This window comes from Scyliorhinus canicula, chromosome 25 (assembly GCF_902713615.1).
Source record: "Scyliorhinus canicula chromosome 25, sScyCan1.1, whole genome shotgun sequence".
NCBI lineage: Eukaryota > Metazoa > Chordata > Chondrichthyes > Carcharhiniformes > Scyliorhinidae > Scyliorhinus > Scyliorhinus canicula.
The window spans coordinates 11,609,354-11,636,344 of record NC_052170.1 but is presented as its reverse complement, the minus strand read 5'-3'; the positions used below and the strand labels follow the sequence as shown (position 1 = coordinate 11,636,344).

Here is a 26,991-nt window from a genome sequence, read left to right as displayed (position 1 = left end):
CACTCACGTGGATGTTCAATCGATAAGACATCAGTTCAAAATCTCCATCCGGGGGTATGAAGGAAATTGTCCGGTCATTTTCGAATCGAGAGAGCCTGACACACTGATGGAACTTCACGTCTTCCATCTCAACAGACTTACTCTTGCCTCCTAGACCAGGGAGACGGAAAAGAATTAACAACAGCCGAAAGCAGCACACAGGCGCCCAGAAATCTCTTCTCGTTCATTTCTAAGAGGAAGCATCAAAGGCGATGGAGAAAGAGAGAGGTGGAAGAAAGTGAGAGTGTGAAAGAGAGAGCAAGAAGAGAGAGAGAGAGAGCATGTGCGTGGAAGAAAAGAGAGAAAGAGAGAGACAGCTATGGAGTGAGAGAGTGAGACATACACAGAAAATAGAAGCAGGAGACCATTCGGCCCTTCGACCCTGCTCCGCCATTCATTACGATCATGACTGATCATCAAGTTCAATACCCCGATCCCACCTCCCCCCCCCCCCCCATATCCCTTGATCCCTTCAGCCCCAAGAGCGATATTGAATTCCTTCTTGAAATTACACAATGTTTTGGCCTCAACTTCTATCTGTGGCAGGGAATGCTACAGATTCACCACTCCCTGGGTGAAGAAATTTCTCCTCACCTCAGTCCTAAAGGTTTTACCCCTTATCCTCAAATTATGACCCCTAGTTCTGGACTCCCCCACCATCGGGAACATTCTTTCTGAATCTACCCTGTCTAATCCTGTTAGAATTTTGTAAGTTTCTGTGAGATCCCCTCTCACTCTTCTAAACTCCAACGAATATAATCCTAACTGACTTAGTCTCTCATCGTATGACAGTCCCGCCACCCCAGGAATCAGCCTGGTAAACCTTCGCAGCCCTCCCTCCACAGCATGAACATCCTTCCTCAGATATAGACACCAACACCGCACACAATACTCCAGGTGTGGCCTCACCAATGCCCGATACAATTGCAGTAAAACATCCCTATTCCTATACCCAAATCCTCTCGCTATGAAGGCCAACACACCATTTGCCTTCTTTTACTGCCTGCAGTACCTGCGCGCTTACTTTCAGCGACTGATGCACAAGGACACCAAAGTCTCGCTGAGTATCCACATCTTTCAATTTACACCCATTCAAATAATAATCTGCCTTCCTATTTTTGCTACTGAAGCGGGTAACCTTACATTTATCCACATTGAACTGTATCTGCCCCGCATCTGCCCACTCACTCAGCCTGTCCAAATCCCGCTGAAGCATCTCCGCATCCTCCTCACAGTTCACCCACCCAACTTTGTGTCATCTTCAGATTTGGAGGTAATACACTCAGTTCCTTCATCCAAGGCATTAATATATAATGTGAACAGTTGGGGTCCCAGCACAGACCCCTGCGGTACCCCAGTAGTCACTCTCTACCAATTGGAAAAAGACCCATTTATTCTAACTGTTTGCTGCCTGTCTGCTAACCAGATTTCTTTCCAACTCAAAGACACTACCCGCAATCCCATCTGCTTTAACTTTACATAATAATCTGCTATGCGAGACCTTGTCGAAAGTCTTCTAAAAGTCGAAATATACCACATCCACCGGTTCTCCCTAGTCAACTCCACTACATCTTCAAAGAATTCCAGTAGATTTGTCAAGCATGATTGTACAACTACTTTCCAAATGCTATGCTATGAAATCTTTGATCATGGCCTCCAGCAACTTCCCTACTGCCGAAGTTAGACTCACTGGTCGAAAGTTCCATTTTCTATCTACCTGCCTTTTAAGAAAGCAGGGTTATATTTGCTACCCTCCAATCTTTAGGAACCATTTCTGAGTCCAAAGAATTGTTGAAAATTACCACCAATGGATCTACTATTTCTAGGGTCACTCCCTTGACTACTCTGGGATGAAGATTATCAAACCCTGGAGTTTTGTCTGTCTTCAATCCCATTAATTTTGCCAAAACCATTTATTTACTAATACTAATTTCCTTCAGCTCCTCACTAAAACTTGCGTTTCTTAGAACTTCCAGTACATTATTCATATCTTCCTTTGTGAAGATAAAAGCGAAGTGCTAATTTAGCTCCTCAGCCATTTCTTTGATCACAGTTATGAATTCCCCGGTTTCTGACTGTAAGGGGGCAACATTCATTTTTATCAATTTTTTTCTCTTTACATATTTTATGTTCCCCGCTAGCTTAATTTCAAATTGTATTTTCCCCTTCTTAAATCAATCCCTTGGACAGGGCGGCACGGTGTTGCAGTGGTTAGCACTGCTGCCTCACGGCGCCGGGAACCTGGGTTCGATCCCGGCACTGGGTCATTGTCCGTGTGGAGTTTGCACATTCTCCCAGTGTCTGTGTGGGTCTCACCCCATAACCCAAAGATGTGCAGGGTAGGTGCATTGGCTAAATTGCCCCTTAAAAAAGAATTGGGTACTCTAAATGTTTTAAAAAAAATTTTGGTCTGCATTTGTTGAATTCTAAACAGTTCCCAATCCTCAGGTCCAGTGCTTTTTCTTGCTAATTTGTATGCTTCTTCTGGAATCTAATACGATCTCTAGTTTTTCCTGTAAGCCATGGTTTGGCCACAGTTCTCTTTCTACTCTTGCACCAAATCGGAATAAACAACTTTTGCAGTTCACCTGTTCATTCCTTGAATGCCCGCCGTTGCCTGTCCACTGTCCTTCCTTTCAGCAATGTTTCCAGTTCATTATCTGGGCCAGCTTTTATGCAGTTTGTAAGAGCCCCAGCTGATCAGCCCCTGCCTATTCATGGGGGAGCTTGTATTCCACGAGTCCCATGGGGAGATCAAATGGGCCGTCAGCGTATGTCTCGTGAGGGTTATTACAAGTGGCCATTAGTCTCAGCCTTGAATAAACGCAAGGACTGACAGCTCTCAGAGTAGAGAATTCACAATCCTCTGTGTGGACGCCTCATCTCATCTCAGCGCCAAATGGTCCACCCCCGATCCCGACACTATGACCCCATGAGTGAGATTGATTTAGAAGTGCTCGGTTTAGTAATACACTCAAAGCTCAATAAGTGGCAGTAGCATTGCACCAGGGATGGTTTACTATCCACTGCATCTCCAGGGATATGCAACGCATAACCAAGTCCCAGTCTAACCCCACCCACTGCCAAGACATCGCCATCGCTTTGGCTGGCACGGGAGGGGGGGGGGGGGGGGGGGGGGGGGGGTACATGATGTAACGCCTTTGTACTTCAGCTGCTCAGTATATCGCCACCACATGAATTTTCTTTTCAGAAAGAGAGATGGTCAGAGAGAGGTAGAGACATCAGCAGGGGAAGAGACATCAGGAGGGGGAGGCGGGGGAAGAGGCTCGTCACCAAAAGCTACTAAAGTGAAGAACGTGAAAACTTGACATACACAAAATCATGGCAATTTATCTAACACCTTTCTCTGGGCTCCAGGAAAGGAGCAACTCAATGGCTGAGACAGAGAACCTTCCAATAATTATCCTCAAACTAGCCTGTGGATCTATTGAGATCATTGCCCATCAGCGGGTACCTGCGATGTGCCACTAAAGGAATGAGCCACATTCTCACCGTCCCTCCAGGCGAATACCGTTTTGAGGATATCACTCGACTCGCACTAAGCAACAACATCCTCTGACAGCACAGGCAGCAGAATCCCCCGTGTTATCTGATCTGATTAGATGGTCACCACTGGCAGGGTGCTGCCAAGCTACTTACGGCCTGTTAGTTCGAAGAGGACCTTGTCGTTCAGTCCCAGCCGAAGTTCCGGCATTCCCGAGAGGAAAACCCGCAGCTTCACACTGCCGACAATCTCGCTCTGCAGGACGTTCCCATTGGCACTGACCTGCACAAAGACCAGGAGAGGTGAGTGAAGTTACAGGGAGACTCTGATAGGATTGAAAAGCATCGTCACCTCCCGTTCCTGCTGATCATTACACGGCGACAATGAGAATGGCGCGGTTCTTTAATCACAGCGCCTCGGGGAGAGTGCGGGAGAGAGCAGGGATGAAGAACTTGAGAGATTCAGACACTGGAGAGTTTGGCATCGTCTTCCATTTTGAGCGGCGAAGATAAAGAGGAGATTTGATCGAACCTTTCAAAATCATGAAGACTTTTTACTCGATCAAATTTTTAAACATAGATTTAGAGCCCAATTCTTTCTTTTTCCAATTAAGCGGCAATTTAGCGCGGCCAATCCACCTACCCTGCACACCTTACTGGGTTGTGGGGGCGAGACCCACGCAGACACGGGGAGAATGTGCAAACTCCACACGGACAGTAACCCGGGGCCGGGATGGAACCCGGGTCCTGGGCGCCCTGAGGCAACAGTGCCAACCACTGCACCACCGTGCCGCCCCCTACTCGAACAAATTAACGAACACCGCGCCACAAAGAACAGTAACCAGAGGAGGCAAATTTCAGATGATTTGCAAAAGAAAAAAACCCAGAAGTGACGACAAATGAATGTTTTTGGTTCAAAGAAAAACCACACACAGGGAGCGATGGGAACTCCGGAATGTACTGTCTGTAAACGGGGCTTGAAGCAGATTCAAGAAGAGTTTTCAAAAGGGACACGGATAAATGCCCGAGGGGAAATTGGGGTGGGTGGGGGGGGGGTTGCGGGGAGTGGGACTACCAAAGTGCTGACAGCAGCACATGGGCCAAAGGACCTATAAACCAAGGGACCGATGGGTTGGCCTGAAGCTTTATGTGGGGAGTGGGCAGACTGTCAGGGATGTATTCAGTGGCAGATCAGTTCTGGCCCTTCACCTGATCTCTGCCCCAGGAAGCACGTCTCCCCCTTCCCCAATAAGTGTTGTTTTTAAATGTTGTCCCAAGTCGAAGGTGAGGAAAGATCATGAGGGAGTGTTCCCGCGGGGGGGTCATGAGGGAGTGTTCCCGCGGGGGGGTCATGAGGGAGTGTTCCCCCCCCTCCCGGTAGATTCTCACTCCATTCAAAAGAGCATCTTCAGGCAGAAAATTGGTTAAAGTTAAATTATAAAGGCTGAGCAAAGCTTCCAAAGGCTTCCAGACTCCTGGTCGGTCTCCCATTCCCCATCCCCCCCAGTGCCCACTCGCCTATAGATCCGCTGCCCACTGCACTATGATCCGTTCACTGATCCTTCGACCCTTTGCTGACCCATGTTGGCTTCTAATCAAACCAGGGCTTCACGGTTAGAACTATCCTCGTCTCTAAATCCTTTCACAGCCTTACCCCCCTTGCCATCTCTGACTGGCGTTTCTCCGACTCATTGGCCATCCCTTCAACTTGCCGGCCCCATCACCTCGGAGCCCTTGACCTTTCCAGCTCCCTTGCCACCTTCCTTGTTTAGCACACTGGGCTGAATCGCTGGCTTCGAAAGCAGACCAAGGCAGGCCAGCAGCACGGTTCGATTCCCGTGCCAGCCTCCCCGGACAGGTGCCGGAATGTGGCGACTAGGGGCTTTTCACAGTAACTTCATTGAAGCCTACTCGTGACAATAAGCGATTTTCATTTCATTTCACCTCTTTGTCTGACGTGGTCAGCTCTCCTAATACCCCTTCCTCGGGCTGTGAAACGCAGGTTGACGTACCGTCCTCGTGGAACTGCACCCTCACAGCTTCTTGCAGGGAACCAGACCCAAGCCACCAGCAGAATTTCAGCCTACCAGGACTCAATAACGTGCGGAACAGTAGTCAGTTACCTCAAGAAGCAGTACTCACCAAGACGTTGACCCCTTCAATGACATCAATAAAGACCTCGTTCTTCTTGTACTTGAGCCCCTCTGACCTCCAGGACACGGCGTTAGTGACTGTGGCCGGCGGACGTGGGGCAGCTACTTCCAGCTTTTGCCCCTGCTGCGTGATGTACCTGTCCAATTGAAACAGGGGCGCCCAGCCATGAGTCAAGTCACCTCGCTCCCAGTCAGAACACAACGCACAAAGAAGCAGAGCGGTGAATCCCAACCCAGCCCCCCCTTCACCAAGAGGTCAAACCGAGGCTCCTAGCTGGCATCTTTCCTTGGCTGGCACAGTGCCACCATTTTGGTTCTTCAATGCCCCATTCCTCTTTGCCTTGCACTATCATCACCCCCGTCGTCATTCTGTCTCCCCCCCCCCCCCCCAAACCACCCCCCCCCAACCCCCCCCCCCCCCCCCCCCCCAACCCCCCCCCCCCCCCCCAAACCACCCCCCCCCCCCCCCCAACCCGTCCACCAATCCCCATTATCACTGCCTCTCTACTTGCTTGTATAGCGGTAAAAAGACGTTATCCACTTCAGGTTGTCTACCTGAAACCATCGACACGCAGGAGCCAACCTGGGACAGAACGGGAGATTTGAGCCCTGTTGGGTTCTCCGAAAAGAGCTCGGATGTGCCCACTACCACCCATCTCAGAGCCTCTGGAATGAGGCGGGAGGGCAGGGAGAAAAGAAATGCAAGCCTGTGTTACTGCACTTGGTTGGGATGCAGATGTTCTGCAAGATTGGGATTAATAATAATCTTTATTAGTGTCACCAGTGGTCTTACATTAACACTGCAATGAAGTTACTGTGAAAAGCCCCTAGTCGCCACATTCCGGCGCCTGTTTGGGTACACTGAGGGAGAATTCAGAACAACCAATTCACCTAACAAGCACGTCTTTCGGGACTTGTGGGAGGAAACCGGAGCACCCAGAGGAAACCGACACAGACACGGGGAGAACGTGTAGACTCTGCACAGACAGTGACCTAAGCCGGGAATCGAAGTGGGGACCCTGGCGCTGTGAAGCAACAGTGCTAACCACCAAGCCAGCACCTTGGACAAAGGAGCTTAGAGTTGGGGGAAATAAATAAAACAATCCTACCGGGCTCGTCTCACTGGCATCACACCAGGCTGGTAACGATGACAGAAGTTGTTTCCAATGTCAACGAGTGAGGAACTCCCAACCCAGATTGGCAATTCCGGCCACTGCTTATTCCCGGTCTGGGTTCTCAGAGCTCCAGCTTGACACTGGTTTGGCATGAACGTGGCCCTTTTGTTTGCTCACCGCAGTGACTAGCCCAGCACGTTGGAGAGAAGGAGGACGATTGACCTGTGCCAACCCACAGCTGGTGGTAGGGGAGGGGTGTGGGTTGGAGGGGGGGGGGGAAAATGAGGGTCCGGAGAAAGAGGGAAGTGAATTTACTCGACGTGGCGTCCCACGAACTGCTTCTCGTTGAATAGGAGATTTTAACGTTCCAATTCAGCACTGCATTCAAGAGATTTTCACCCGCGTTTCTGAAACCGTGGTCTAAAAAATTGGAACGGAACCTCCCAGGAGTGAAATTAGGAATTGTTTCTTCACATTAAAAAGGTAGGAGGAGATAGGAACTCTTCCGCAATGATAATCGATACTAGATAGATTGAAATTATTAAATTAATTCATTTTAAAAGCAGAGGTTGATCATGTTTTTGATATGTGGAGTTAGTTCACAAATCAGCCATTGAATTGCGGGATGTGTGCAAGGGGCTGAATGGCCTCCTCCTATACTCATGAGAGAGGAAAATGTAACCACTGAATCACTACAGTGTAGAAGGAGGCCATTCGGCCCATAGAGTCTATAAAGACCCTCTGAAAGAGCACCATACCTAGCCCCATTCCCCATGCCCAATCCCTGTAAATCCATCTAACCTTTGGACACCAAGGGACAAGTTACAGTGGCCAATCCACCGAAGATATTTCTGTATTCTGTTCCAGAACGGACAGACAAATAATGGCAATAAGAGAAGACCCCCCCCCCCCCCACTAGTTCAGCCAACCACCCCTCAAACAATACTTGTGCCTCACGATGCATATACTCTCCCAACACTCACCCCCCACCCCCCCAAAGCCTAACATGCTAATGCTTGAGGGATCTCTGCCCGGTGACTGATGCCCAGACCTTTCCTCTTGGGATGACGAGCGCGTGGTGATGGGATCAGTCACGGAAACTCACTCCTGCAGGATTTTACTGTCTGTGGTCTGCGGGAAGCCAAAGTCCATGATTTCGTCCAGGAGCTCGTAAATAATCACAAAGTTGTCCCTGATGCTCTCCTCCTCCAGCTCCTTGAAGTATTCCGTGAAGACCTGGAGAGAACGCGGATGTCAGTTACTGTTGGAGGTAGGTTTACGTACATGGAATGAGTCTCTCAGAGCCTGTTCCCCACTCCCACCCTGCAGCAGGGTCGTAAACCTACTTACGGCCTACCTGCCCGGGATCCACCGGCCTCCTTCGATCCTCCGGCCTCCCCGGGGATGGCACCCGGAGGGGTCTCCTGGGTCATCGAAGACCCCTAGGTTGTCAGGGTAAGTGCAGGGCGGCTCCTTGGCCCTCCCCCTGGAACATGGGCACCTTGGCACTGCCCAGTGGACATCTTGGCACTGCCACCACCAGGGTGCAAGGCTGGCACTACCAAACTGGCAGGAGCACTGTCCATGTGCCAGGGTGGAAGTGCAAGAGTGTCCGGGTGGCACTGCCAAGGGCCAGGGGGCCGAGGGGGAGCCTTGCCCATGAACCGAGGGTGGAGGAGTGCAGGGCAGGTAATTGGGACCTCTGGGAGATTGGAGGGGTGATAGAACATAGAAAAATACAGCACAGAACAGGCCCTTTGGCCCACGATGTTCCAGCGGGTTGCCCACCACTATTCAATGATACGGAGTCACGTTTTTGTGCCGAACCTTTGACCTAGATTAATCATAGATTATCATAGAATTTACAGTGCAGGAGGCCATTCGGCCCATCGAGTCTGCACCGGCTCTTGGAAAGAGCACCCCACCCGAGGTCAACACCTCCACCCTATCCCCATAACCCAGTAACCCCACCCAACACTAAGGGCAATTTTGGACACCAAGGGCAATTTATCATGTCCAATCTGCCTAACCTGACGGGTGGGTGTCCTAGAAGGGATGGATAGGGGGGGTGTGGGGTAGTGTCATGCGTGTGGAGGATGACACGGGTGGGGGGGGGGGGGGGGTGTGGGGGACCCACAAGCTCACTTAGAGATCGGGGCACCCTTGCAAAATGGCGGCCCGACCTCGGAGTTCAGCTCAGTGCTAAAAAAAATTCTAAGCGTGGGCTTAACCGGTGAGAAACTCCCCAGGGCCCAAAAACGTGACTCAGTATCATTGAATAGTGGCGGGGAAACCGCTGGCAGAGCCAGTGGGAAACTCCCTGCAAAACCCACCACAAATTGACTGATGAAATCTTTTGGGAGAATCGGGCCCCAGGTGTGATGAAGGTTTGTAATGTAGTCAACAGTTAAACACAGAAGGGAGCAAAATGAATAGCGGGGTTTGTTGATGGGCAGAGATGGAGTAGGGTGGGAGGGGTTTGGAGCGAATGGCCTGCTTCAGTGTTGTGCAGTCAGTGTAATTTATCCAGGTACTGGACGTTGGACATTTTGGGAAGGAGATGGTTCAGTAGCGTCTTTCAGGGAACAGCACCTTCCCCACCCCACCACCACTCCCCATCCCGTCTGGCCAACACGCAACGGTGGTTCCACACTGGCAGCTGACTCTTAAGACTTTGTTGTAACTAGGGGTGGCCAGTAGACGTAACGTTGCTGAGCCATGTCTGATGAACACTCCGGTATTGCCATTCACAGAGGCAGGGACTCCACCCGCCAGCCCACAAGACTTCCCTTACGCCACAATTGAAATGTAAAAGGTCTTTTTACCTGTATGATCTTGTATAGAAATGCATAGACGAGTGAGGCATTTGCATTTTTTGTTGTAGTTGCGACCACTGACCATTAGGTTAAGAAAAATAAACACCTGGGTCAATTTATCACATCTTTACACTTTCAAGGGACATACCAATCTCTCCCTGTTGGAGATGTGGTGATGTGCATCACTGTAAATACACAAGGGGTTAATGTAAATACACTAAGACTAAGTAAACACTAGAGGGAGCACCAGAGACGTCATGACATGCAGACATAGAATTTACAGTGCAGAAGGAGGCCAGTCGGCCCATCAAATCTGCACCAGCTCTTGGAAAGAGCACCCTACCCAAAGTCAACACCGCCACCCTATCCCCATAACCCAGTAACCCCACCCTATCCCCATAACCCAGTAACCCCACCCAACACTAAGGGCAATTTTGGACACTAAGGGCAATTTATCCAGGGCCAATCCACCTAACCTGCACATCTTTGGACTGTGGGATGAAACCGGAGCACCCGGAGGAAACCCACGTACACACGGGGAGGATGTGCAGACTCCGCATAGACAGTGGTCCAAGCCGGAATTGAACCTGGGACCCTGGAGCTGTGAAGCGGTTGTGCTATCCATAATGCTACCGTGCTGCCATACAGCTAATGAACACATAGAATAGGACACGACCAATCGGCAGTCAAGACACCCAGAGGTGACACTACCACAAGGGGGCATTACACCACCCATATATAAGGACAGGGCACACATGCCCTGTCTCTTTCCACAGGCGACACTTGGAGTAGGACAGGGGCAGATCAGAAGCATCACACCCGCCACGTGGCTTAGAGCAGACTGGTTAGTTAGACTGAGTTTACTTTAGCAAGATCAGCAGGAGAATTGAACTCATAGAGAACTGTGCTAATGGTTCAATATATCACATTGAACTTACTTCAAAGTCTGGAGTATCTTTCGCTCAAAGCTGCATCGAGTTGCAGCCTGTGTTATCCCAGAGTACATAACACAACAGGAGATTGCTGCCTCATCACACAATCGGAATTCGAAGCAATGGGAGAGACTCTGAACCAGAATGAGCAGAGGCCAAACCATCAGGATGGAAGGAGGTAAGATAAAATTGTGAGATACTGTAATCGAGAATTCCTTTAATCCACAGGGATTACTCAGAGCTCCAGCAGTGCCAGGGTAGAGACTGGTGTCAGGTTGTGCGACTAATCTGTTTTTTAAAATCTTGGGCCGAACACATACATGCTGCCCGTAAACCTTACTTTACACTGCCATGACTTTCAGTTTCCAGTTCCCAATGCAAACATTTCTCATGCAATTTTGCAAATGAGCTGTCATGGCGTAATTACAATTTTAGCACATAATAGCAGCGAGGATTTGGTCTCTCTGGGAAGGCCCGAGCCACAGAGGAATAGAGGGAGGAAAGCACGAGCGACAGAGGGAGGGGAGAGAGGACGTGAGCGACAGAGGGAGGGGAGGGAGGACGTGAGCGACAGAGGGAGGGGAAGAGAGGACGTGAGGAACAGAGGGAGGGGAGGGAGGACGTGAGCGACAGAGGGAGGGGAAGAGAGGACGTGAGCGACAGAGGGAGGGGAGGGAGGACGTGAGCGACAGAGGGAGGGAAGAGAGGACGTGAGGAACAGAGGGAGGGAGGGCACAAGCGACCTAGGGATGGAGGGCGCGACAGAGGAAGGGGAGGAAGGATGTGAGCGACAGGAGGGAGGTAGGGCGCAAGGGACAGAGGAAGGGAGGACGTGAGGGACAGAGGGAGGGGAGGGTGAGAGGGAGGGGACAGTGGAGGGAGGAAAGGCAGGGCAAAGAGGAGAGGGAAAGGTGGGCAACTGCAGGAGGGAATAAAGGCAGGACGACTGAGGGAGTAGGCAACAGGATGAGGGAGGGATGTCACACACAACTAACCATGGCAACAGCGGAGTCAGACGGCGAGTATTGAAAAAAACAGGCAAAGCTGAGAACAGCTCGTGCCACATTCCAACTCAGAGGAACCCACAATTAACACCCCCCAGTCAACTCCCAAGTGCTCATTAACCAGGGTCTAGGACAACTCATCGCCGCCGACTCATCGCCAGCCCAACTCATCGCCGCCGACTCATCACCAGCCCAACTCATCGCCAGCCCAACTCATCGCCAGCCCAATAAAAACAGGAGTCAAGAGACTTCTTAACAGCACTCTGGAGTGAATGGAATCTATTTAAACCAACAGACTTCTTAACAGCGCTCTGGAGTGAATGGAATCTATTTAAACCAACAGACTTCTTAACAGCGCTCTGGAGTGAATGGAATCTATTTAAACCAACAGACTTCTTAACAGCGCTCTGGAGTGAATGGAATCTATTTAAACAATTTAAACCTATAGAAAACCAAGGACATTTGCTCAATGTATATTCGCACCTGCCACATATAATTTTGTGCTTTTCGTCTGAATAGCTGAAATTGACAAACACCAGGGTTATGGAACATGCGAGCGACAAATGTGAAATTGATTAGGTTCAGATTTGGTCAGTTGACTGTTTACTGTAGGGCTCTATTGAAATAGACGCTGTTAATTGTAAGTTACGGTTTTTTGTATTGTGTTTTCCGTCCGTCTCTGGTTAAATACAATCGTTTTTATATTGGGCACTTTTTAAATAGAGTCAATTTACTGAAAAATATGTTAAAATGTCCTTTGTTTTCTATAGGTTTAAATTGTTTAAATAGATTCCATTCACTCCAGAGCGCTGTTAAGAAGTCTGTTGGTTTAAATAGATTCCATTCACTCCAGAGCGCTGTTAAGAAGTCTGTTGACTGTCCTGTTTTTATTGGGCTGGCGATGAGTTGGGCTGGCGATGAGTTGGGCTGGCGATGAGTTGTCCCATTCCCCATTAACCATTGGGTGGAGCCATCTCCTGAGAACAGAAAAGGATACAGTACAGGTTGCTGTGCTTAATCCACAAGAAGTGAACTTTGCCAAACGTCAGTAATGGAGACACTGACCCTTCATCTTCCTTCTGTGTTAGCATCGGGATGAAGTGGTCAATCGTTGACATATCCACATCCCCTTTGTAGTTCCGACATATCAGGAGCTGTCCCAGTGGAGAGTTTGAAGAAAGAAAAGTATTAAAGGTTGTTAGACCCGAGGGCTTCCTGCACCCAGGAAGTGAGCCTGGCAGACGAAGCACATATTTACATCTATTTTCCGTGACTTATTTTTCCCGCAATAGCTGGCTGGGATGAAGCCATAGGCTGGAATATCTGGCCGGTGAAGCCAGCGGGATATTCTGTTCCTGCCGCCAAGGGTTTACCAGCAGCGAAGGGTGCATTCAACGACAAACCCCATTGACAATGGCGGGACGAGAAGATCCCGCCACGAGCCAACATCGGGCCGCCTCCCGCTGCTGCGGAGGTTTGCGTGAAAAATGGCGTCCATAGACTGTTGCTGGAGGGGCACCACTCCGCAGCAAGCATGGCTGACCAGGAGACTTGCCCACTCTTACCACCTCCTGTGTTGTTCCTCGTGACTTAATAAAGCTCGTAGTCTCAAATGTGGAGAATATGCTTTATTGTGAATTCGTTCTCTCTTCAGAGCGTTACCTACGGCTACCTCAAGTGCTACTAGCTGGTGTGTCTGTCCTGCTACCAGTTCTGCCTTCTGTGAAGTGTGTCCTCACTTCCTGTCCTGGTCTATTTATATGGCTCTCCCGTGCTCCCTCTAGTGTTTGCTCAGTTGTATTGCATCTAGTTAACTTGTGATCACCACATCCCCCTTTTTCTCTTTACATATTTTCTGTACATCGTTAAAGAAAATTGTACATCCTGTCCCGGTGTATTTATAGCTCTCCCTCTAGTGTTTGCTCAGTTGTATTGCATCTAGTTAACTTGTGATCACCACACCTCCCATTAGGTGTATTGGCAGAATTTACAGCTTAATGCTCCACCTGTCTGACCATGTAACAAACACAGCTTCCTTCGGCATCAGCCCGAGGGGGGGTTGGAACGTGAAGCTTCCAACACCACCCATTGCTCCACACAACCCACCTCAAGGTTATTGTCCTCATCCCTCTCTTGCTATTCACAGTTGTTGGCCCTCTCACGTGGCCGTGCAAGACCTTACGGCGCTAAGAAAGGCAGAGGGGCTCTTGATGGTGTCCTGACTACTTATCCCCTCACCCGACCTCAGCAATCCGTTTGTGGGAACTTACCGTGCACAAATTTGTTTCTGCATTTTTTTACAATTATGTAACGGAGTCTGCACGTCCTCCCTGTGTGTGCGTGGGTTTCCTCCGGGTGCTCCGGTTTCCTCCCACAGTCCAAAGATGTGCGGGTTAGGTGGATTGGCCATGCTAAATTGCCCGTAGTGTAAGGTTAATGGGGGGATTGTTGGGTTACGGGTATACGGGTTACGTGGGTTTAAGTAGGGTGATCATTGCTCGGCACAACATCGAGGGCCGAAGGGCCTGTTCTGTGCTGTACTGTTCTATGTTCTATGTTCTATGTAGATTAGCACAGCACGCGAGGAGTTCCTTTGGCCCAATGGGCCTCTGTTGGTACTTCTGAAGATCATTCCAGTTAATCCCACATCTCCTCGCCGCACCTCCATCATGTCTGACGCCGCGTGAATGATCATGCTCTCTGTGTCAATATACCGGGGCACCACACCGTAAGGAAGGATGTGCAAGCTTCACAATGGAGCCAGGCCAGGCTGAAGGTCAACATCTGGGCTCCCCCTCCACATCTGGCCAGCAATCCTCCCGGCGACCGACATCATCTTCACATCATCAAGGAAGGGGCCCATCAACAACTGCTCAAACAATGGGCAGTAAATGTGACGCCCATGTCCCGCGGGAATGATTACAGAAAGAAAACAAAACACAGTTCGGACCAGTTTTTGTATTTCCCAGGTAGATTCAATTCCATTTCAAGGTACACAAGGCCAGTTCAGACCGATATTCCTATTTCGTCCTTTTTACAGTCCCTTCTGGACTAGCCCCGCGGTACCAAGATTTATTTGCACAGCAACGCGGCGTACACAAAACTGAAACCACAGCAGCAGGCGGTGGCATTTGAAATGTATTGGTTTGCTTAATTGGAACGTAGAGGCAGGTTTCAGGAAGCACGATGTTGTAACTGTAAAGTTATTTCTTTGTTGCTGATGTGCTTAATTCCCATGGCCAGCCAGATAGATAGCGCATAGATAACAAAGGTTATTCGTGGACAAGGGGGTGCTTGTGGACATGGACTGACTGGACTTCACAGCCAGTCACAGGTTCCGCTTACTGATGGTGGCAGTGTTCTGCGGATTGCACTGTTTTTCACTGCCTGCAGCCATTCAATTCTCATCTTGGCAAAATTCCCTCATGGGTTTCTGTTTTCCATCGGAGTCCCCGGGGCGGTCCGCGCAGGCGGGGGGGAGTATTTGGATTCCCCCCCCCCTCGGAGGTTTGGGCGACTTTGGAAATTTCTGCCTCAGAAGGCGGTGGAAGGTGTGGGGAGGGGAGGGGGGAACTGACCATTTTCAAGGCGGAGGTAAATAGATTCTTCTTCGGCAAAGGAATCAAAGGTTATCGGGGCAGGTGGGAACGTAGGACTCAAAAACAGACCAGCCGCTACCTCGTTGACCGTTGAAGCAGGCTCGAGGTGGGCCGAGTGGCCTACTTTGGTTCCTATTTTGTCCGCTGGCATCCCAAAAGGCCGATGACCAAAACCAAGAAACTTTGAGGTCGTACCGTATTCGGGAGTAATGAAGAACAAAACGTTTATTGGCGGCCAACAAGGGTAGCTGATGTAAAGGTGCAGAGTCTCGAGTATCGTTAACGCCCTGGCTCCCGGGTTCACTCTGACCAGAACCCTGCTCCCCGGGACCCATGCTGCTTCCTCACTGGCTGGGGTTCGAGTGCTCCTGCACGATAGGCCCCGAGATGATCATCTGGACTGTGAGGGCACGCCCCTTAAAGGGGCCACGCTACCACATCCCCCTCCCCCCCTTAACGTGTACAAACAGGCTCTATATAATAATTATATACAATATAAGACTGAAGAACAAAAAGGAGTCGAAGCAGTCCATCAGAGCGTTGACATATCAGGAGAGTTCCTGGCTCTCAAGGGCAGTCTTAATCCCCAAAATGGCTCCTCCAGCTCGGAGGTGATGACGTCGTCACTCTTAGCAGAATGTTCCGGAGGGTCCACCAGCCCTGCAGGGTCGTTCCCTTCTTTAGCTCATTCCTGGATCCATGATGGGGCCTCCTCAAGACTCCCAGATACCCTTCGTTCCGGCTCTACCACGGGAACATTTGTGCTGGCTGCCGGCTCAAATGGTTCCGGGATTGGGGTTGTGGGTGCCTCCTCCCCCCCCCTCCCCATGTGGTTCATGGGTTTCCTTACCACCCTGCCACCCGGGTCCGCTACGTATGAAACTGAACCCGACCGGACCCGAGCTGGCCTGGTAACCATAGTGAGACTGAGGCAAAGTTCTGACGAGGGCCAGGTTTCCACCTTTCTGCAAAGTGCGTTGGTTCCTCTGGGAGGCCGGCAGTGCCTCCACCTCCCCCCCCCTAGTCAAACTTGGCAAGACCAAGTCCAACTGGGTCCTTAAACGATGGCCCATCAATAGTTTTGCCCGTGTGACACAGGCATTGGGGAGCGGGGTGGAGGGGTGAAGGACAAAGGAAAGTTTGCCAACCTAAGATGTGGTGGTGGCAAATGTTTGGACAGCTCTCTCCGCTAACCGGTTTGAGGCAGGGTGGTAGGGGGTTGGGTTGCTCTGGCAAATGCCATTCATTCTGTGGGCAGCACGGTAGCATGGTGGTTAGCATCAATGCTTCACAGCTCCAGGGTCCCAGGTTCAGTTCCCGGCTTGGGTCACTGTCTGTGCGGAGTCTGCACGTCCTCCCCGTGTCTGTGTGGGTTTCCTCCGGGTGCTCCGGTTTCCTCCCACAGTCCAAAGATGTGCAGGTTAGGTGGATTGGCCAGGCTAAATTGCCCGTAGTGTCCTAAATAATATAAGGTTAATGGGGGTTGTTGGGTTACTGGTATAGGGTGGATAGGTGGGCTTGAGTAGGGTGATCATTGCTCGGCACAACATAGAGGGCCGAAGGGCCTGTTCTGTGCTGTACTGTTCTAAAAAAAAATTCTAACAAGACGCTGAAGGGGGTGCCATTGTCCAACACCATTACCTCGGGGAGGCCGGGCGTAGCAAACACCCGCATCAGGGCCTCCACTGTGGCTGTCGAGGTGGTCGTTCCCACCTCTTGGACCTTCAATCACTTTGAATGGGGTCGTTGATCGAAAGGAGCAACATCTTGTTCATGAAGGGACCAGTGAAGTCCATGCGTACCCTCGCCCAGGGGCGTCTGGGCCACTCCCAAGGTCGGATGTAGGGGGCGGTGTCTGCTGTGCCTGGCAAGGGTGGCACTGCCACACCAGACTTTCAATGTCCTGGTCTATGCCAGGCCACCAGATGTAGCTACAAGTGGCCATTTTCATTTGCGACAGGCCCGGAAGGGCACCATGTCAGTTTTGCAACAAGAGCTCTGGGGGTCTCGGGTGGCCATGCCACCCCCCCACCCTCATAGCCGAGTTCGTCCATATGAGTAAGTTACAGTCTCAATTGGTCAGATTTATTGTGGCGCCACGCGTTTCACCTTGGACAGGACCGGGTCCCGTTGTGTCCAATTCTACATGTGGCCGGCCACAACAGGCAGGGTACCCAAAATGTTCAAAGCCGAGACAATTTCTTGAGGTACCGGCAGGGTGCGACAGGGGGAAGGGGGAGGGAGGATGCGAGCGACAGAGGCAAGTAAGAGCCAACTCTATGCATCGGCCGTTGAAATCAATGTACCTGGCCTACGCTGCAAGGTGTAGTCGTTGTCCGTCAGCAACAAGGCCCACCAATGCACTCTGGCAGGGGCAATTGGCGGAATCGACTCCCCGTAACCAAGTAGCCCCCAGCAGGGGCTTGTGGTCTGTCATTGTAGCGAATCGTCGGCCGTAAACATACCGGCGAAACTTCTTGACGCCATGGATTAGAAGGCCTTCCTTCTCAATTTGAGCACATATACACTCAACACCAGGAAGCATCCTTGAGGCAAAGGGGTCTCGCTGATCCATCCTCTGTTATATGGGATAAAACTGCCCCTACGCCATATGGCGAAGCATCACAGGTCGATGATGGGTTTTCGCGGGTCAACATGAACCAATAGGCTTGAAGAATGCAAAACCTGCTTAATGTGTTGGAAGGCTTGCTCCTGTGGCACCTTCCAATGCCAACGCTTGTGTTTCCCCTCAAGCGCTTATAGGCAATGGCGCCTGTGTCATCGCGAGATTGGGAATAAAGCAAACGTAATAGCTTACCATTCCCAAAAAGGACTTTAATTCTGCCACGTTCTTAGGTGCTGGGACTTTTCTCGTGGCTCTCACCTTGACTTCCACGTGGGTGCAGGCTCTTTCAGTCCACTCTGAACCCGAGGTAAGCGACCTCACTCGCCTGGAAAGTGCCCTTCCCGCGTAGGAGTCGGATTCCCGCATCTCGGAATCTTCTCAACACCTCATAAACTTTCCAGGTGCTCCTCGTGTGATGTCCCTGTTAATTAGGGCATCGGCCAGGTAACTCAGCACCTTTGCGATGCCTTGAAGGAGCTTCTTCATTGTGCGCTGCAGTATCGCACGGGGCGAGGAGAAGCCAAAAGGTAATCCGGCTTTTGTGTGCCAATCGTCGCAAACTTTCGGGACTTGAGTTCCAGTTGCACGCACGCACGGTTGTGGTCGAGCTTGGTGAATGGCAGACTCCCTCGAACTTTGCATAAAGGTCTTCGATTCGTGGAATTGGGTATTTATTTACTTGGGTGGCCTGGTTTATTGGGAGCTCGAGAGAGTCTCTCGTATAGTGGTTAACAATTGGGCTCCTTGCCTCACTCTGACCAGATTTCCGCTCCCTGGGATCCGCGCTGAACACTCATTGCTCCCGCATGATTAGCCGATCACATGGACCTGGAGGACATACCCCTTAAAGGGGCCACGCTACAGACAGAACGCATGATTATTTTCCCTCCCATGTTCCGAAATGGCTCATTTTATTTCTCGTTGAACGTGACAACTTATTCAAGTTAGGGGCTGGTTTAGCTCACTCGGCTAAATCGCTGGCCAGCAGCACGGTTCGATTCCCGTACCAGCCTCCCCAGACAGGCGCCGGAATGTGGCGACTAGGGGCTTTTCACAGTAACTTCTTTGAAGCCTACTCGTGACAATAAGCGATTTTCATTTCATTTTTCATTTCATTTCAAGTTAACATAAAGGGTTGTATGGATTTCCGAAGGTAATGGGAAAAAGGGATCATTCCAGAAAACGGTGAAGCTCTGACTCAATTAGATTGTGAAGCCGTGCTCGGAGGATTGTGTGGTGCTACTTTTATAAGGCCACAAAGAAGTCCATACCGAGTAATTCAGAAGAAACTTAGTTTATTTACAATAACTATGATATATGTCACACGGTAGATCCCAATTGGGTCTGCCTTACCGGTGTCTAACTGGCTGGCTTTATATACCGTACAACTATACCTTTTTTAGAGGTTTCCCCGCTCCCCCTTAATGGGGGAGCTGGTTTAGCACACTGGGCTAAATCGCTGGCTTTTAAAACAGGCCAGCAGCACGGTTCAATTCCCGTACCAGCCTCCCCAAACCGGCGCCGGAATGTGACGACTAGGGGCTTTTCACAGTAACTTCACTGAAGCCTACTCGTGACAATAAGCGATTTTCATTTTCATTTCATTTCATTCTGCAAGTTTCCCGGGAAGGCTAATTGTCCCCACCCTGTAAGATACTTGTGGGTTATAACAGCTAGACAAGCAGTTTGTGCTTCAATCACCCTGCAGAATACACAAATATTCAGAAGACGCAATAAATCAAAGCCGTACACTGGGGCGTGGCGTCACTGGTTTTCTGTGCAATGCGCGGACGTGCATCGGCGGCCATCTTGCATCGGCAGGGGTACACCGTAGCCACGGAAACCAGATCGCAAAATGGCAGGCTTGTCACTGTTGAATAAAGTCAACTTTGCGCTCAGAGCCACAAACAAAAAAGAAGAAAAAAAACGCCAAGAGCATTGGTGCCTGGTATTTTAAAGTTTTGGTGACCCTACTGACGAAACACAATTCCTTTAAATTTTCAACTCTTGCCCTTTGTAATTTCTGCCCACATTTCTGCGGCATCAGCTGAACTCAGAAACCGATTACTTGCTGCAACTCATTGACTTTCCACTGGTTGCAAATTAAACGGAAGGTCAGCAAATTTTTGATCTATCATATTGCGGAAGGTATTATTTTGTTCTCCACCGAGAAAGACAACACGCCGTCTCTGACAGCAGGAAGGAGATATTAGGGTCGGTAGAACCAAGGGTTTGGGAGAAGTGTCTGAAAGAGGGAGTTAGACACAGATAGGCAGGGAGGTTTAAGGGGGTGATCCCAGGATTTCCGGCATTGCTGGCTTTGAAAGCAGACCAAGGCAGGCCAGCAGCACGGTTCAATTCCCGTACCAGCCTCCCCGAACAGGCGCCGGAATGTGGTGACTAGGGGCTTTTCACAGTAACTTCATATGAAGTCTACTTGTGACAATAAGCGATTTTCATTTCATTTAATTGTTGGCTGAAGACGTGCGGCACGTGGCTCAGTGGTTAGTGCTGCCTACGGCGCTGAGGACCCGGGTTTGAATCCCGGCCCTGGGTCACTGTCCCTGTGGAGTTTGCACATTCTGCCCGTGTCTGCGTGGGTTTCACCCCCACAACCCAAAGATGTGCAGGGTAGGCGGATTGGCTACGCTAAATTGTCCCTTAATTGGAAAAAAAAAATAATTGGGTAATCTAAATTTATAAAAAAAGAAAAAAAAATTGGTGGCTGAAGATACAGCCGATAGTGCTGGTGATCGTGGATGGACAGGAGGTCAGAATTGGAAGCGCACAGACTACCTTGAGAACGCTACGCTTTTGACATATGAAAGCGTTAAGAGATTTGATAAGTTAAGAGGCGACTTGACAGAGATATTCAAAATCATGAATGGCTTTGACAGAGAAATTATGTTTCTAGTGGCAGAAGGGTTTATCATCCAAAGACCACGATTTAAGGTCATTCCAATAATTTTAAAATTTCGACAGTGAATTATTACGATTTGGAATGCATTGCCTGAAGGGGTGATGGTAGCAGGTTCAATCGTAACTTTCAAAAGGGATCTACATACCTGAAGGTAAAAAAGTTTAAAAAGGAGTATGGGGGACGAGCGGAGGTGGGGGGTACAATGGGATAGGTCTTTCAAAGAGGCCGGACAGGCATCATGGGCCGAATGGCCTCCTTTTGTGCTGTAACTTTTCCATGGTTTCATGGAAATAGTAAGTTGACACAAAGAATAATCCGCCAATTCCTTCGACATGCCTTATCACGCTCAAACTTTCCGAGGAGCAGCACCATTTCACAAACACCAATGAGAATTTTTTTTTTAAAGGCCAGGACACGGGGGGGGGGGGGGGGGGGGGGGGGGGGGGGGGGGGGCTAGATTTTGTTAAATGCTCGAGTCCCTCGAATCGGGCTTGAACCTTCTTGAACTCAAGAGGTGAGAGTCGGCGAAATGGCCAAAAGTCACAAGAGGGGGAGGAGGATTATAGAATCGCAGTTCACTGGACAATATACTGGAGTGAAGATGTTGGGGCACTTGCGTTCTTTCATTTTTCAATGCATAAACTTGTCAAAACTGAGAACGAAACAAAATAATATTTGAAAAATGCGATTTTGTCACTATCTTTCACTGCCCCCGTCCATTTTTAAACTGACTTTCCCCCGATCGCTGTGTAAATGATCTTGTATCACTGTTATTCGTTCTACGCACAAGGGCTCAAGAATTAGCAGCAGGTCCCTCGAGCTGATCCAACGGAGGCCTCAACTCTACTTTGTAGCCTGTCCCCCATAACCCTCGACTCCCTGATCGATGAAACACATATCCACGTCAGCCTTGAATATATTCAATTAGCCAGCCTCTATCACTGGAGAATTCCGAGAGAAAGACAATTGCTCCTCATTTCCGTCTTAAACGGGCGATCCCCCACGTTTCTTTTTAAAAACGGCGCTCCCCTTGTTCTGAATTTCCCCACAAGGTGGAAACATCCTCTCAGCATCCACTCTGACAAGATTTTATGTGTTTCAATAGGATTGCCTCTCATTATTCTAAATTGCGATGAGTGTACACCCAACCTGGGCAACCTTGCTTCACAAGTCAAACCCCTTTCATCTGGGAATCAGTCGAGCAAACTATCTCTGAAGGGCCTACTCCTGAAGGAGGCCCAAACTGTGCACAGTACTCCAGATGTGGTCTCACTTAAGGCAGTGCACACCCGTAGCAAACCCTGCCGACTTTCACACTCAATTTCTCTTGCAATAAAAGACAACACTCCATTTGCCTTCCTTATCACTTGCCTGCTTGAGTCCTTAAATCTTCCTTTTCTAAATTAAAAACCTTCTTCCAGACCGTCCCTCCCTCCCCACCCATTGTTGCTCAGGAACTCTCTACCATCCTCATCTATTTGGGAATCCTTTTATTGGAAAACCCAGCGGGTTGTGCTGATTGGCTGTTCACACACACAGGGCATCACAGCTGGTTCTTCGCCTGCTGTCCGCATATCCCCACTTCCAGCTGGTGTTTCGAGCAAGCAACCTCCTCGGGCACCGTGGCCAATACGGGGCTCCCATTGTCCCTTCGCTTCAATGGGCCCAAAGGCGTCAACGGGATTGCCTGCCACAGAGCAGGAGCAGGCCATTCGGCCCAACTGCTCCATGATTAGTCCTCACGCGCCACAAATCGACTGGAGCACGCTCTAACCACACAACTGTCCAGGGGGACCCGAGATCAACACAGATGTGTAAAGTGTAAGGTGATGCACGTTGGGAGGACTAATAAGGCAAAGGGATACACAATGAATGGCCGGACGCTCGGAAGTGCAGAGGGTCAAAGGGATCTTGGGGCGCACACCCAAAGATCCCAGAAGGCAGCAGGGCACGTGGACAAAGTGATTGAGAAAGCACATGGGATACTTGCCTTTATTAGCCAAGTAAGAAGTCTTACAACACCAGGTTAAAGTCCAACATGTTTGTTTCAAACACTAGCTTTCGGAGCACTGCTCCTTCCTCAGGTGAATGAAGAGGTATGTTCCAGAAACATACATATAGGCAAATTCAAAGATGCCAGACAATGTTTGAATGTGAGCATTTGCAGGTAATTAAATCTTTACAGATGCAAAGATAGGGGTAACCCCAGGTTAAAGAGGTGTGAAGTGATAATTACATGCAAATGCTCGCATTCTAAGCATTGTCTGGCATCTTTGAATTTGTCTATATATATGTTTCTGGAACATACCTCTTCATTCACCTGAGGAAGGAACAGTGCTCCGAAAGCTAGTGTTTGAAACAAACCTGTTGGACTTTAACCTGGTGTTGTAAGACTTCCTACTGTTCTCACCCCAGTCCAACGCCGGCATCTCCACATCTTCATTAGCCAAGATGTGGAGATGCCATTCACCCGAGGAAGGAGCAGTGCTCTGAAAGCTAGTGTTTGAAACAAACAAACCTGTTGGACTTTAACCTGGTGTTGTAAGACTTCTTACTTTATTAGCCAAGGCATAGAATATAAGAGCAGGGAGGTTATAATGGAGTTGGAGTGCTGTGCGCAGTCCTGGTCGCCACACTATAGGAAGGAAGTGATTGCACTAGAAAGAGTGCAGAGGAGATTCACCAGGACGTTGCCTGGGCTGCAGCGTTTCAGCTATGAAGAGAGGCTGGACAGGCTGGGGTTGTTCTCCTTCGAGCAGAGAAGACTGAGGGGGAACCCGATTGAGGTGTACAAGATTATGAGGGGCATAGATAAATGGGGTGGATAGGAAGAAACATTTCCACTTCGTGGAGGGATCAATAAGCAGGGGGCATAGATTAAAAATAATGGGTTGGAGGTTTAGAGGGGATGCGAGGAAAAATATTTCCACCCAGACGGTGGTAGAGACGGGAACCCTCACAACATTTCAGAAGCATTTAAATGAGGGCTTGAAACGTCATAACGTACAAGGCTACAGATAGTGCTGGAAAATGGATTCGGTGGTGGAAGCAGGGATGATACAGTAGTGACATTTAAGGGGCATCTTGACAAATACATGAATAGGATGGGAATAGAGGGGTACGGACCCAGGAAGTGTAGAAGATTTTAGTTTAGACGGGCAGCATGGTCGGAACAGGCTTGGAGGGCCGAAGGGCCTGTTCCTGTGCTGTACTTTTCTTTGTGCTCGATGGTCGGCACAGACAAGATGGACTGAAGGGTCTCTTTTTGTGCTGGAAAGCTCTACGACAGGTAAAGAAAGACTAGCAGTCTTATAGCAGCCTTTACAATCTCAGGGTATCCCAAAGAATCTTACAACACTTTTAAAGCGTGGCCGTCATTGCGGCAACCTGACTGCCAACTGACTACGACGCTGGGAGTGTCAGCCGCGATTTTGGTGCTCAGGTCAGGCGCGGGGGACTTGAACCCACGGGCTTCTGGGATCAGAGGCAAGACAGCTACCTACGGAGCCACAAAGCATTACACATTTCCAACCGGCCGCGACCAGGCTTTCATGGGGCCTGGTTTCAAAGGCCTCGACTCAGCTGACCAAGGGATCACCTGGACAATCATTACAAATAGGATCAGGAGGAGGCCGTTCAGCCCATCGAGCCTCCTCCGCCATTCAATAGGATCATGGTTGATCTAACACTCACTAAATCCAGTCTCCTGCTGTCTTTCCGTAATCCTCAATTCCTCCACTGATTAAAAACCCGAAGATCTCGGCCACGAAAACGCTCGGCCTCCCACAGCTTCCTGGGAGGATCCCAAAGGTTCATCGCCCTCGGAGAGAAGAAGTTCTTCCTGAAATCCCCTGCCTGAACTGAGCTGCGATTACGCCTTCTGGTCCTACCCTCTCCCACGAGTGGAAACACCACCCCAATGTTTACCGCGTCTAACCGCCCCCCCCCCCCCCCCCCCCAAGCCAAGATCAATCACAGGAAACAGGAATTGACCCTCAAAAAGGCAAAACATTTTGCGATGTCAAATCGGATGAAATTTGAGAAATTGGAGGTGGCGGTGCGGGTAGGGGAAAATCGCACCATCGTTTAGCTTCGAGTTAGAACGAGGCGTTGCAAATATGGGACATCATGAAGTCCTTGTCCCATATCAGGCTAGCGTTAGGCTGCATCGACAGGGAATCAACGTGAATTACGATACGGCGATCCTGCCTTGTCTTAGCCTCCCCCTACGACTGTGGAGATACATCTTAAGTCGCAACTGAAACCGGTCAAACCAACTGAAATTGTTGGCACTCGAAGGGGAAACCGGGTTGCTTTCACCTGGCTCGCTTTGGGGCAGGGCTGGGGGGAGGGCCTCTGGGACTGCACAAAGCATTTGGGGGCTACTCTCTCTCTCTCTCCTGCCCACCCCTTGAGCCTGCTCCAGTCTCCCTTTTGGAACCCATAACACACCTACCTTGCCTTTAAGGTCCAGAATAAAGATTGCAGAGGCAGACATTGCCCCAGTGGCCTGGGAGAATTTGCTGAGATTTGCAGGCGACAGACAGACAGACAGAGAGAGAATGCAAACTTCCTCCTTCCTGCCTCCCAGGTGAAGGAACCACACGTCACCCTCTGCAGGTAAATCTGTAACTGGCCCCACCCTCCCTTAAAGGCGCCGCTCCTCCTCAGGTGCGTCGCTCGGAAATTTGGCTCCGCCGACAGAAAAGGTCGAGCAACCTCTGAGCAACTCCCCACCCCCAGGCGGGAAGCAGTCTGAGCGCGGGGGCGGCAGGACTTCACAGAGGCGACCCGGGGAGAGAGAGGAGCAACAGGTAAACAATGTCAAATACTCAATGGCCAAACTTAATTACTCCTCCAATTTATACTGATTTCCCAATCAACGTTTTGCAATCACCTCTGCAGTATTCATGAGAGAGTTGATCTGGAAACAAAAACGACCCAAAAGGCCACCCACAAAGGCCAGACTTGACACAATTTTGACAAGACAGCAGTCCTCCTTACTCATGACCTGGAGCAGAAGGAAAAATTATCTCTGGGATTATTTCAGAGATGGTTGATATAAAAACTCAGGAGATCTGAGAAGGTGGTTCAAATGGAGGTTTACTTACAACCGAAAGAATAATAACAATCTTTATTGTCACAAGTCGGCTTACATTGACACTGCAATGAAGTTACTGTGAAAAGCCCCTAGTCGCCCCATTCCGGCGCCTGTTCAGGTACACGGAGTGAGAATTCAGAATGTCCAATTCACCTAACAGCACGTCTTTCGGCTTGTGGGAGGAAACCGGAGCGCCCGGAGGAAACCCACGCAGGCACGGGGAGAACGTGCAGACTCCGCACAGACAGTAACCCAAGCCGGGAATTGAACCCGGGACCCTGGAGCTGTGAAGCAACAGTGCTACCCATTGTGCTACCGTGCCACGAGGCGTACAGCACGCAGCTCCCAACCACGACTTCCGATCATGCCAGTCCCGATCCGGGCTGGCTTCTAAGGATAGATTCTATGAGCTCCAGGTGGCGGGGGAGCTCGTATTTCACGAGCGCCATGGGGGAGATCAATCGGGTCATTCCCTGGGTTTCATGAGGGTTATTACAATTAGTTTTGCTCTGCTGGTGGAGGGGAAATAGGAGATTATCTCTTAAATTGATAAAACCATCGGAGCAGGAAAAGGCCATTCGGCCCATTGAGTCTGCTCCACCATTCAATGAGATCATGGCGGATCTGATCTGATAATCCTCAACTCCACTTTCTCGCCTCATCCCCTTGACTCCCTCACTGATTAAAAATCAGTTTATCTCTTAATGACCCAGCCTCTACAGCCCTCTACTCTAAAGAATTCCACAGATTCACTGGACCATAATAAGACATAGGAGCAGAAGTAATCCATTCAGCCTGCTACCCTCAGAGAGTAGAAATTCCTCCTCATCTCTGTCTTAAATGGGTGACCCCTCACTCTGAGATGATGCCCTCTGGTCCTAGACTCTCCCACAAGGGGAAACAACCTCTCGGCATCGACCCTGTCAAACCCCATGAGAATCCGATATGTCTCAATAAGGTCACCTCTCATATCTGGGGCTGGTTTAGCTCACTGGGCTAAATCGCTGGCTTTTAAAGCAGACCAAGCAGGCCAGCAGCACGGTTCAATTCCCGTACCAGCCTCCCCGGACAGTCGCCGGAATGTGGCGACTAGGGGCTTTTCACAGTAACTTCATTTGAAGCCTACTCATGACAATAAGCGATTTTCATTTTCATTTTTCTAAACTCCAATGAACGCCCAAC

At 49.9% G+C, this 26,991-nt stretch overlaps 1 protein-coding gene across 1 annotated transcript in view; it reads right to left on the bottom strand.

Moving 5' to 3' along the window:
• Window positions 1–25,319, bottom strand: part of LOC119957205 (AP-1 complex subunit mu-2) — a 36,194-nt gene extending 10,875 nt beyond the window's left edge. Inside the window, exons 1-7 of the mRNA XM_038785020.1 lie at window positions 25,165–25,319; window positions 12,561–12,717; window positions 9,637–9,704; window positions 7,917–8,047; window positions 5,686–5,833; window positions 3,700–3,826; window positions 8–150 (exon numbers count right to left, since the gene is read on the bottom strand). Coding sequence (XP_038640948.1) covers window positions 8–150; window positions 3,700–3,826; window positions 5,686–5,833; window positions 7,917–8,047; window positions 9,637–9,704; window positions 12,561–12,717; window positions 25,165–25,206 — 816 coding nt within the window. The 5' untranslated portion in view covers window positions 25,207–25,319. The remainder of the gene's footprint in view (window positions 1–7; window positions 151–3,699; window positions 3,827–5,685; window positions 5,834–7,916; window positions 8,048–9,636; window positions 9,705–12,560; window positions 12,718–25,164) is intronic.
• Between the last annotated feature and the right edge of the window lie 1,672 nt (window positions 25,320–26,991).